The following is a 13,037-nucleotide window of genomic DNA, read 5'->3' as shown; positions in this document are numbered from 1 at the left end:
TTGGTTCTTCCCTCTTGCAGAAGCCTGCCTGCAGGATAGAGTCGGTGCCCACAGCTCATGTTCCTAGTTGCCTGGGAAGACAGTCCCAGAGGCACTCTTCGTTGTAACAGTTTTAATGTTAATCCCTATGGATAATCTGTCAGAAGAGGCGATGATAAAAACTGTCAGAGTGTTCCAAAGCCACAGGAGAAAAGAAAATGTCCCCCTAAATCGATTAAAACACCATGCCACTAATGAAGCCAACTCTCATCCATTAATTTCCCAAAGGGCTGTAAGAGAGGAAAACAAATATTAAGAATTCATCATTTCCATACAGGATTGGGTCCACTGGTGAAGAGTAAAATTTCCATTGTCCCCTATGGCATTTTGGCGTTTTAAATTATTCAGACAACAATGAAATACAGATATTTTTCCATTCCCCTGAAAGTCCCTACCAATCCCATGAGGCGGACAGAGACATTTTGGGTTACACATGCTGTGCTCCGACGCTCAGGCGTCTTCACTACTTCAACAGCTCAGCAAAGTTAGCAGGATTCACCCACTGCTTTCCCAGGGAACATTCATTTCTTGAGGTCACAAAAATGTCATCTTGCCCCAGCGCTTCAAAGATGAACATATTCTCTCTGGCCAGTTTTGCTACATATACAAGCGATCTTCCTCTTGGAAGTGACTGACTTTACACAAGAGTTTAGAACCACGTCCAGCACAGGAAGCACTTACTAAATATAAGCTATTAAACCTTGGGAATAGGTCTGCCGATGATAACATCTTTCCAAGGGAAACAGTACCGCTTAAATTAGCCAAGAACTGATTAATACTTTGATTAGCTACTGATGATAAGAAAGAGAGAGGATGACATTAATTCTTCTTTCTTTCTTCTTACTTTTTTCACATAAAAATTAATCAAGTTCTTACCAAATGGCAAGCAAGGTGTCAGGACAAAATTAGGATAGGATTTGATACACATGTGGCGAATGTACTCCAGAAAGTGAAAGAAGACTCATTAATCAACACGGTGGATAAACAATTCAGAAGGAAAATGAAATCACCATGGCCATTTAAAAAATATAAATCTGGCATCTTCAAGGTAGCAGGTGCATGCACAACAGACCCCCCTAAACCAATTCATTATGAGCAAAACTGAAATTTTTCTCATCAGAAGCTAATTCCCATGGACAGATAATACTGCAAGGTTCCTCCCTGGGACCATCAATCATGTTTATAAACTGTCTATTTGCGGGCATGGACAATGGGAATTTGGGGAGAAAAATACCTCCTGAGTATATGTGCTGTCCAAATTGTAATGAGAGGTTAAATGAGAGTAAAAGTAGTCACCTACGTGAGCTAAACACCAATACGACTTAAGATAAACCATTAAATTTCTAGTTTGGTAAAACCTAGACTGTAAGGTACAAGAGGTCAGCAGTTTGCATCGTTTCTCACTCATATTTTTCCTCTTAAAGATTTCTATGTCCAGGGCACAGTGGCTCACGCTGTAATCCCAGCACTTTGGGAGGCCAAGGCAGGCAGATCACCCGAGGTCAGAAGTTTGAGACCAGCCTGACCAACATGGAGAAATCTCATCTCTACTAAAAATACAAAATTAGCTGGCGTGGTGGTGCATGCCTGTAATCCCAGCTACTTGGGAGGCTGAGGCAGGAGAATCGCTTGAACCCAGAAGGCGGAGTCGTGGTGAGCCAAGAAGGCACCATTGCACTCCAGCCTGGGCAACAAGAGCAAAACTCTGCCTCAAAAAAAAAAAAAGATTTCTATGATTAGAAGTGAGATTGGGTCTTCCCTCTCCAGGCCTCGAGTTGCTCCTTAAAGTGGGTACAGATGCAGACAGATGCCACTGACTCTTCCCTCCTAGGGTTTCCATATCATTGCCCACTCCCTACTCCACCCACTGGCCAGACCTGACAGAATGGGCAGCCCTGGAAGAGGCAAAAAGGAGAACTGGGACTTCCTCTCTCTGCCTCAAATCCTTCCTGTGCTTCCCTAACTCCATTTTACACATATCCTAATCAAGTTTCCCTGGAAGGCAATATTTCATTACATTTGGAAGCATGCGCTTGGAAGTCACAGTAACTTAGCTTCCAATTTCAGCTTTACCCAGCAGGAACTGCATGAGCTCAGGTGGGTTATTGATGTCTCTGAGCCCCGTTTCCCTGCTTGCTAAGTGAGAATATTATCACTCACATCAAATGAGAGTCACTGAGAGGATTAGTCATAGTGCCTCTTATGATCAGACTTTGTTTTAATCGCTTCATATATACATATTAAGCCACTTAATCCTCACAAGGAAATCCTATAAGGGAGGTGATTAACATCTCTCTTACAGGTGAAGAAACTGAGGCACAGAAAAAATACCTTGTTTAAGTCACATAACAATTAAATGACAGAACTGGGATTTGAACCCATAACATGTGTCTCCAGAGTCCTTGCTGTACCATCTGTCCTACTGCCTCAAAACGGCATGCATGAAGCACGTAGCCCAGTGCCTGACACAGAACAGATGCTGGAAAACGTGACTTCTCATTGTTGTTGCTGTTGTTACATCTGTCATGTCTCTCTTGATATCATTCTTTATGGCAAAGAAAAGAAGATGCAGGGGAACCATGATAAACACATGGATAGATGGGTGGATGGCTGCATAGATGAATGGATAGGTGGAAGTATGGATAAATGGATGGAGGGAGGGATGGATGGATGGATGATAGATGAAAAAATGGAGGAATGCATGGGTAGGTGAATAGATGGGTAGATAGATGGCTGGCTGGATGGATGGAAGATTGGATGGTAGATGAAGGATGGATGATAGATAGATGGGTGGGTAGATGGATATATAGATGGACGGATGATAGGTGGACAGGTGAGTGAATGGACAAATTGTAGATGGGCAGATGGGTAGATGAGCAGGTAGAAGAATGGATGGATGAATAGATGAATGAAAGAATGGGTGGGTGAAAAAGATGGGTGGATGGATGGGTGGAACGGCAGATGAGTGAATGAGTGGGTGAATGAGTAGGTGGGTGAATGGGTGGGTGAATGAGACGATGGATGGGTGAATGAGTAGGTGGATGGCACATGAGCAGGTAGAAGAACAAGTGATGGGTGAGTGGGTAGACGGATGGATAGATGAGTGGATGAATGACTGACAGACAGGTAGGTAGAGAGATAATATTTGAAACTCTTATCTGAACAGGCAAACTGTGCTCTACCTGCAGGTTAGGAGATGAATAGAGGAACGAACTGCAGGATGGAAAATGTAAAGGTGGCTTCAGAAATGGAATAAAGCTTGGATGTCAGCTAAGTCGTCTTTCTAACCAACATCTGGGTTTTCTCAACATCTTCTCTGCCAGGTGGTCCCCAGTCTCTGCTATGTGCACCCCCACAATGGGGAGCTAGCTGCCCCTCCAGGCTAACTCCCCTTATAGGAGAGCTTAGAAAAGTAGAAAGGTCTTCATAATTAACTGATATTTATCTCCCTACAATTTCCATTGATGTCCCAAGTTTTACCGTCTTATCCATAACAACCTTGCAGATATCTCATGATCGTGATCACATGAACACAAAATATCACCAATCCAGACTGAACGGCCTTAGGCATCTGACACGGAGCCTTGCAGGCCACGGTGGGAATTTGGGTTTTACCAGGGAATAGGAGGAAGCTGGTGAAAACTTTTCAGTACAGGTTCAGTGAAAAGGCACCTCTGGCTGGTGTGTGAATGGACTGGAGGGTCAGGGATGGTGTGAAGCTGGTGTCAGAGGACAAAAAGGAAACGGCAATGGCTGGGACTCAGGTGCTGGCAACAAGATGGGAAGAAGTGGGAGCTCCAGGACAGAGAGGGGAGAAGTCCCATGCAGGGACCAGCATGGAGGTGAAGTGAGGCTGCGTAAGGACGGCACCACAATTCAGCCGGCTGTTTGTAGTAAACACCATGTTTACCACATGTGATGCCGTATAAATGGATTTCTGGCTAAGGAGAGACGCACCCTCTGGGGAATATCAGGTGCCCAGCACTGAGATGGAGAACCGCATTTGTATTCTGTGGATGCTGTGACAAAGTACCACAAAGCAGGTGGCTTCAACCACTAGAAATGTGTCACCTCACAGCTCGGAGGCCAGAAGCTGAGACAAAGGTGTCGGCTCATGCAAACAATAGCAGCCGGGCCGGGAAGCGAAGGTCTTCAGGAGCATCCTCCAGCCGGCAAGGGCTCGAAGCTGCAGCGGATAAAAATCCTGAGGTGGAGAGATGACACGGAAGGTCTGCAGCCTTAGATGAGGATTCTTGTGAACTCAGAACCAAGTAGAGGATGCATCATTGGGGTACTCTGCTCTCCTGCAGAAGTTCTGAAACTATTAAGCATCAGAATGGCCAGAACAATCTGAAGATGTACAATGCAGCTCCCAGGCCTGCTCTCAGGTTCTGCTTCACAGGGTGTGGCTTAGGGAGGTGTACTCGTTTCCTAGGATACTTTCCTGTGTAGCCAAGTACCTTCAGCTGGATAGCTTAGAACAAACGTTTATATCCTCACAGTTCTGGAGGCCAACAGTACAAAGTCGAGATGTTGGCAGGGATGGTTCCTTCTGCAGGGAAGGATCCGTTCCATGCCAGCTTGGTGTTGCCAGCAACCCTTGGTGTTTCTTAGCTTGTAGCCACGTCATTTCCCATATCAAACCCTGTCCTTCCATCAAACAGAATCTCCCTGCGAGGGTGTCGCAGCCACAGGACATCCTTGGAGGGAGCTGGGTAGGCTGCAGGGCCACATCACATCTGGAAACACATGGTGTTGTCTTTGGGATCGAGGAATGCTGCACCTCCTCCTAATCTTTGCTATCAAGTACCTTAGAGCCTCAAATCTTCTCTGCAAGTGACTTCCGCCAAGCACACCATTGTATAGTGGCACCCACTGCTCCAGGCACTGCTGGAGGCACCGGGGATGAATCAGCAAGCTAGACAGGAGGTCCCTGCACTCACAGAACTTACTGCCTAGGTGGGTGAGACAAAATACAACATTCATTTGAAAAAACAAGGTAGTTTCCAGCAGCCTTGAGTGTTGTGAAGAAAATTAGAATTTCAGGATGAAGAATGGAGGCAGTGCTGCTGTAGGGAAGGCCCCTCACTGGCTCTGATGGCCCTTCAATCTCTGCGCCCTCCAAACCTCCCATCCCGGCCTGGTCCTCCTTTGGGTCCTCAAATGCCCACATCCCTTCCTGCTTCCTGCGCATGCTGCCCACCCCAAAACCCAAAACGCTCATCAGCAGCTCTCAGCTTAACAAGCCTCCCTTAGAAGCGTCCTCTCCAAGATTCTTCAACAGAGCCCCTTGTCCCTTCACAGCTCTGACCACAGTGTCGAATCACAGTTTCCAGTGCACGGAGTTGTGTTTTGCTTGTGTATGCTCTATAAGGACAAAAGCCAAATCTCTTACTTGCTAGTGTCTGGCAAACAAGAGTCTTGGGTCTACCACAGTGCCTGGTGCTGAATGCGCCCTCAGCAACAATCTGTCGGATTCATCAATCCATTAATTACTTTTTTTAAAGTACTGCATGCACGAACCAGCAACCCAATCAAAGAACAAACGAGCAAAAGAACCTTGAATAAAGTGTTTAATTTATTTCCCTGGGCTTCAGATTTCTAGAGAGGAGGAACAAACTCATTTCTCTGCAGTGTTTATAAAGAACAAAAAGCGTAGTTGTAAAAATATACCGTATGGTTGGCACATAAAAAACTACTCAACCTGCATATTTAAAAGCCTCAATTTGACAAACTTCATGGAATACTTACTTTGTACAAACACAATTTTGAGACAGTTTAGAGGCAATGTTGGGAGCATCCAGAAGGAGTGCTAAGCTTTTTCTAATCAGAGGAAACAGACGTACACCTGGACCTCTTTTTGGTCTTATGTCCTTTGACTCTCTGGAAAATCTAAGCTTAGTCTTTTTTTAAAAAGCTGTTCGGTCAACAGAAGAAAAGACTGAAAGCACTCAGGCCTAAGCCGAATCCATTACTACCTCTGTGGCGTTGGGCAAAACCAATCAACCTGCCTCAGCTTCCTGGTCTAAAAGGAGAGAGTTGTGAGAATTAAATAAGATCACAGGCGGGAGGTGCGTGGCAGTGGTCAGGCCCAGAACAAGGCTGGAACTAAAACACGGTGGGCAGTCCACGCTTCTAGAAGCTTCCAGGACCAGCCAGTCCTGCCCGGTTCCTCCCTCCTCCTGGTCCACCTCCATGATAACCACAGTCAAGGAGCCTGATAAAAATCAAAGGACATATTCCTTCCTCAAATCCTCTCTGTAAGAGACAGCCTATGAATAAGCAATGTAAAAGATAAACCACCACGCACACGTAGGAAATGCTCTTTGTCAAAAATAACTCAGCAGGATAGAGCAAAGTTACGGCTCTGATGGGGCTTGAGACGAGGTGGCAATCAAGTCACCTAATGGCATATTTAGATTCCCAGCTAAGCTTCATGTTAGAATTACAAACGGGACAACTGATTTGCCAGAGAGAAACGCTATTTTTAGTGGGGAATGTATCATAGATTTCCATGCATACTAAGCTCCTGCCATTCTGAGTGACATTTTCTTTCTGGGAGCACCTAAGCAGGACTATACATCAAGATGGAAAGATTAAAAGTAATTGGCAATGCTATAACTGGGGAAAAGAAAAAGACTGGGTTCCTAAAACTAGTGTCCAACCACAACGCCTGAAATAGAATTGGAGTTCAATAAATACTGAATGTTGGGACAGGAGGGAGGATGGGAACCTGGGGGAGAGGAATAAATTTAGCTCACAAGCTGAACCCTCTCAGTGCATGCTTGATAATCGATGCTAAACACTCTTCAGGCAAAATAAAACAAGCTCCCAAGAGAAGTGAATATAAAATTCCAGAGGTGCAAGAACAAAATCATTATAAACTTCAACATTCCTATCATAGTCAGGCATCAGGACAGCCAAACTGTAGCAGCTCCTTATAATTTCATTAAATGTAGGGACAAAGAAAGACTGGGCTTCCTATACCCCATCGCTTTTTGAATAAAAACAAAGACAGGAGGATTAATATTTTCCTATTTTAAAGTACTAATTACTTTGGCCCGAAGGTTATAGAGTACTACATACTTGCGAATTAAATATCCAGGCGCTGATGGCATGATCCAAATCATTTCACCCTACTTCTCGTTTTCACGTTTTGTAAGAAAACAGACTTTTAGCTCTGAAACCATTTGATAATTAGCCGCTCACACCACTTAATACAGTAAGTGACATTTATGAACCTCTGCCAACAACTTCTCTTCCCATTGCCCATCCATTTCTCCCTACTCCTCTCAGACAAGGTGGCAAATTTTAATTTGCATCCTTGGCATTCTGATTAGGGAATTAAGTGAAAATGAAGAATCGCATCTGAATGGCTGCACAAGGCTTAATTAGTCAAGCCACACAACTGTGGCACCCAGAAATGGATTAAGAAGGCCTGACTCTCCTCTTGGTGCAAGGTCAGTCCTGCACGTCCGAGGCTGCGGGCCTGGCTCTTCCCAGGGCGCTCAGTGAGGAAGGAGCACCCATTCAAACAAGAGGAGAGTCCTTTCTGCTGAGAACAGTCACTGAGCTCACAAAGTGCCATAAGTCAGACATAGCAGGGCTCTTCTCTCAGGCCAGTAAGTAGTTGCACCTGGAAATACCATGTGACCCAGCAATCCCATTACTGGGTATATGCCCAAAGGATTATAAACCATTCTATTATAGACACATGCACACATATGTTTACTGTGGAACTGTTCACAATAGCAAAGACTTGGAACCAACCCAAATGCCCATCAATGATAGACTGGATAAAGAAAATGTGGCACATATACACCCTGAAATACTATGCAGCCTTAAAATAGGATGAATTCATGTCCTTTGTAAGGACATGGATGAAGCTGGAAACCACCATTCTCAGCAAACTGACACAAGAACAGAAAACCAAACACCACATGTTCTCACTTATAAGTGGGTGTTGAACAATGAGAACATATGGACACAGGGAGGGGAACATCACACACCGGGGCCTGTTTGGGAGTCTGGGGCTAGAGAAGGGATAGCAGCGGGATGGGGGGCTAGGGGAAGGATAGCATTAGGAGAAATACCTAATGTAGATGACAGGGTGATGGATGCAGCAAACACCATGGCACGTGTATACCTATGTAACAAACCTGCACGTTCTGCACATGTACCCCAGAACTTAAAGTATAATAATTTTAAAAAGTGTATTATACGTGTTAGTTGTGTAAAGTTCGTAAGCCGTGTCTGGTACCATCTGTACTGCACATAGGTAGTGTGATGATAATATTCATTAACTGCCTAAGAAGTAACTTCGGTTTAGCACACAGCCGCATCACCTGGTCTGGCCTCTCTCCCTCTGCCTCTTCTTTATTTTCTCTACTCAATAGCCCAATCTGCACGTCAGCCACACTTAGCTACTGACATCTCACCAAATGTATCTTGCTTCTTTCAAATCCTTACATCTGCCCTTTCTTTCCTCCATCTGAAAATTGTTTCCTCGCTTAATCAACTTGGAAACCTTCTTCATAAGCTTTCAGAATCAGTTCAGATTCTCTCTCTCTTAACTAATGAGTACTAGACTTAATACCTGGGTGATGAAAATAATCTGCACAACAAACCCTTGTGACATGAGTTTACCTACATAACAAACCTATACACATAACCCTATATAACATAAAATCAAAGTTAAAAATAAATTTAAAAATTAAAATAATTAGTTCAATGCCACCTCCAGAGGAAGCATTTCTATGACTCTTAGAAGTAATTACTTCCTCTTCTGTGCTCTGCCAGCCCTGATATTCCCATTAGCATGGTTGTCACCCAATTTTGCAGTCACTTCTTGTTTATGGTTGGGTCTTCCCCACTAGAGCAGATTTCCTTGGAGCAGGAAGTATGTCTTCTACACCTCTTTTCCTAGATGCCAAACACGTTCAGTGCATAGCAGTTGTTGAATTATGACGACAGAGGGGCAAATGATTAACTGAATGAATGAAATATACTCCGTGTTTGCTCTTATATCACTGTTGTTAAAGCATTCATCACAACTATGGAAGTATAATGGGATTTAGAATTCTTACTCTTCTAAGGCTTGAAGCATGCTCCCAGGGTCCTCGGAAGACAGAATGTCTATCATTTGGTCATTAAGGGAAAGGTCCTCATTCACACCGTCAGCTGAGGTGAACGGCAAGGGTTCCAGCTTGCTCTCGTGCTGCCAAACCTTCAGGAGAATCGCAGAAATAATAATTGAGTGGGCCTTCTTGTGAATTCCATGTGCTGGGAAAGCCAGGAGGAAAGGCCAGGGGTCTGCAGTCAGAGCCCCCATCAATCAGCCCCACCACTGTGACCACAGTAAACCCTGACAAACTTTTGCAAACATCCCTGAGCCTCCATTTTCTCCACGAAGAAATGAGATCACAATTCCAGTAGTCTGCATGCTGATGTTGTGTGGGTAAAGTGGAACAATGGACAGAAAGACCTTTTCAACCTGTAAGGCCTATAAACAGATTTCGCTATCATCATCTTTATCATTATTAGGTAACCTCACAATGGATATGGTGGGCCTTGACATCGGAAATCTGGTTGGTTTCTAATCAGAATAGAGGATTGGGCTCAGTGCGGTGGCTCAGGCCTGTAATCCCAGCACTTTGGGAGACTGAAGTGGGCGGATCACTTGAGGTCAGGAGTTCGAGACCAGCCTGGCCAACATGGTGAAACCCCATCTCTACTAAAACTACAAATATTAGCCAGGCATGGTGGCGGGCACCTGTAATCCCAGCTACTCAGGAGGCTGAGACAGGAGAACTGCTTGAACCTGGTAGGCAGAGGTTGCAGTGAGCTGCGACTGTGCCAGTACACTCCAGCCTGGGTGACAGAGACTCTGTGAGAAGGAAGGAAGGAAGAAGGAAAGAAAAAATAGGATTGTGAGCTGGAAGTGACATTAAGATACCTAAGCCCAACCCTCTGATTGGATAGGAGATATATCTGCTTTGTCCCCAATATCATTAACTCTGCGAAAATGCATGACAGCTATAGCTAACCTTTACCAATACTTGTCCCTGTGGCAGGGATGATTTTCAGCACTTTCTATGTGTTATCATGAAGCTGTTACAACAAGGAGGTATTAGTGCCCCCACTTTACAAATGGGAAAGCTGAGGCTCAGAGAAGGGGAATCACATTATTGAAGGTCACACAGCTCAAAAGAGCCCAGCTGATTTCTGATCGCAATCCAACTCTGAAGGCTGCCTTCTGTTTTAGAGCATGACCACCACCATGCTGGCAAAAAAAAAAAAAAGAAAAGAAAAACATGAAAAGAGTTCATTCTGTGATGCCAGGAAAAAACGGTCTTCAGGCCTTAAATCAAATTCATACCCTTGCTTTTTCCTCTGTGCAGTTCTAATGATCTGCCTTAATCTCTGGGAAATGAATGCTGCTCCGACATCAAAGCAGCAGGGTGCGTTTAGTTCTGATTGATAACAGCTTTGGGAGAGTTGGTACGAGGTCTGATTAGATGGGCCGTTTTCCTTCTCACTTTTGCCTGCCAAGGAGATTGTAGGCTGACCTCATTTTGAAATGACAATCCTGTCCTCCAGGAAGCAGGCACAAAATGAACAGGCCCCTCACCCAGGCTGGAGTGGAATTTCCAGCCTCCAGAGAGGAGAGAGAGGGAGTCCCCAGAAGCCAGGTCCTAGCCTGTGCCTGGTCACGTTAAGCACGTTATTTAACCTCATGGACCTCAGTGTTTACGATCTAAAGTGAGGGACAAAGATGATAGATGTTCCTGCCAGGGTGTTGCCCCTCTGGGTGATGATGAGTCATTGTAGGGCCCCTGGAACGGCTGGTTCTTTGCCATGTCCCCTGCCTTGAGCACTGCAGTGCCCACCAGCCCATGACCCACCAGCCAATACTCCCACTCCTTCCATGAATGATTCTGCTGGCCTCAGATGCCATGCCAGGAGCATGTCCCCTTCCTTCTTGCCTTTCTGCCTCCCTGTCACCAACCAATAACTTAGCAGACATCTCTCCCAGCCCTTTCGCCCCTGGGTACAGCGATGCTGTGGCTGCTTCTGCTCCATCTCCAGAGCCCCTGGGCAGGATTAAGTCTCAGGCCCCACAGAGGTCCCTGATGAAACACACCCTTTACCAGCCACCTTCCCTTCCTGCCCCACTTCCCACCCCTCCCCTTATGTCCTGAGATCACTTCCCACATAAACTACTTGGATTGGAATTTCAGTCTCAGGGTGTGCTTTTGAGGGAGCCCACCCTCAGACAGGAATGCACAGGTGGAGAAGCTCCCTGTCCGGTCCAACAGATGACAACAGGTGCCTCATGGAGCCACGTGGAGGACCTGAGAGAGGGCCCCTACCCTACGGGAAGTGGCCGGCCACACCTTGCAGGCAGAGACATTGGCCAAATTGAGGCTCAAAGGATGGGTAAGAATTGCCCTAACTGAGAAGGAAAGAGGACGGGAAAATGCTCAGGTGTGCGTACGAGGAGCTCAGCGCCCTCAGGGAAGCTGAGTCACTGGGTACAGCGGGAAGCCGGGGTGTGAGGCGGGACCAGGCAGGGGGAGCAGCTGGAAGCCAGTCTCGGGGGCTTCAAAATCCAGGGTCAAGGGTCTGGGCTTCACTCTGAGGATAACCAGGAGTCTCCCAAAGCTTTTCCATGGGGACTGCAGAATGAGACCTGCGTGTGGCGCGGCATGAATACTAAGCAGCCAGCGTGAGTGGGGTCATGGGCTGCAAGTAGGGCAACAGGATGCGTGGGGGTGACGGGCTGGGTGGGGGCAATGGGCTGCGTGGGAGCGACGGGCTGCATGGGGTGACAGGCCGTGTACCAGGTAATAGCTGCATGAGTTCTCCCACCTGGCTGGTGGTTAGAATCATTGGGGGAAGTTTTGGTCAGGTGCAGTGGCTCACACCTGTTATTCTAACACTTTGGGAGGCCAAGGTGGGCAGATCACAAGGTCAAGAGATCAAGACCATCCTGGCCAACATGGTGACACCAAGTCCCTACTAAAAATACAAAAATTAGCTGGGTGTGGTGGTGCACACCTGTAATCCCAGCTACTAGGGAGGCTGAGGCAGGAGAATCACTTGAACCCAGAAGGCAGAGATTGTAGTGAGCTGAGATCACACCAGTCCTCCAGCCTGGTGACAGAGAAAACTCCGTCTCAAAAAACACAGGGGGAAGTTTTAAAAATGACTAAGCTGGGCATGTTGGTGGGTAGCTGCAGTCCCAACTGCTTGGAAGACTGAGGCAGGAGCATTGCTAAAGCCCAGGAGTTCCAAGGTGTAGCGTTTTTGATCATGCCTAGGAACAGCCACTGCAATCAGCCTGGGCAGAACAGCCAGACCCTGGCTCTTAAGGAAAAAAAAAAAATGATGGGGATGCATCCCAGGACAAACGCATCAGTTTTGGAGGCAGGCCCTGGACATGGGTTTTTGTGTACAGTCCCCTCAGTGATGCTGATGGAGATCTAGGGCTGAGACCCACAGAACTGGAGGATGAACGTCAACCTTACATCCCCCACCTTCCAAACCACCCTCAGGGAAGACTCACCCGATGTCTGGTGAGCACGTTTCCCTTCAGACACTGATAGCGAACCATGAGGAAGAGGGCAGCCCCGCTCAGCACAAGGGAGAAGAGGAAGGCGAAGAAGAACCCCGCTGCATGGAGGCCATGGTTTGGCAGAACCTGCAAGGACAGGAGGAGAGCAGGATTCATGTGTGATCAGACTGCATGTCTCCCAGGCCACACAGGTGACTGAGTGTCAGGGAGACCAAGCAGGGAGCCAGGACTTTCACTTACATTTGAGTTCCGCTCTGCCAGCTACCGGCTGGCTGCCTGGAGGCCCTCAATGGTCCCCTGTGAGCCTGAGTATCCTCAGTGCATGACAAGCCCGTCAAAGAGCTGACGCATGGTGACTTGTACACAGTAGGGCCATCCAACCCCAAGCCTAGCACATCACAGACACTCAAGAATATTAAGT

The 13,037-nt window shown here is 46.5% G+C and overlaps 1 protein-coding gene across 2 annotated transcripts in view; it reads right to left on the bottom strand.

Annotated features, from left to right (window-relative positions):
* EVC2 (EvC ciliary complex subunit 2) overlaps positions 1-13,037 on the bottom strand; it is a 165,974-nt gene that overhangs the window by 102,856 nt on the left and 50,081 nt on the right. For both annotated transcript variants that reach the window (XM_064365631.1, XM_021669401.2), the window contains exons 8-9: positions 12,608-12,742; positions 9,126-9,265 (exon numbers count right to left, since the gene is read on the bottom strand). In XM_064365631.1, the coding sequence (XP_064221701.1) occupies positions 9,126-9,265; positions 12,608-12,742 (275 nt within the window). The remainder of the gene's footprint in view (positions 1-9,125; positions 9,266-12,607; positions 12,743-13,037) is intronic.

Source organism: Aotus nancymaae, unplaced genomic scaffold (assembly GCF_030222135.1).
Source record: "Aotus nancymaae isolate 86718 unplaced genomic scaffold, 86718_ANA_hifiasm-v0.15.2.pri h1tg000006l, whole genome shotgun sequence".
Classification (NCBI taxonomy): Eukaryota; Metazoa; Chordata; class Mammalia; order Primates; family Aotidae; genus Aotus; species Aotus nancymaae.
This window is presented reverse-complemented; position numbering and strand designations above follow the sequence as displayed.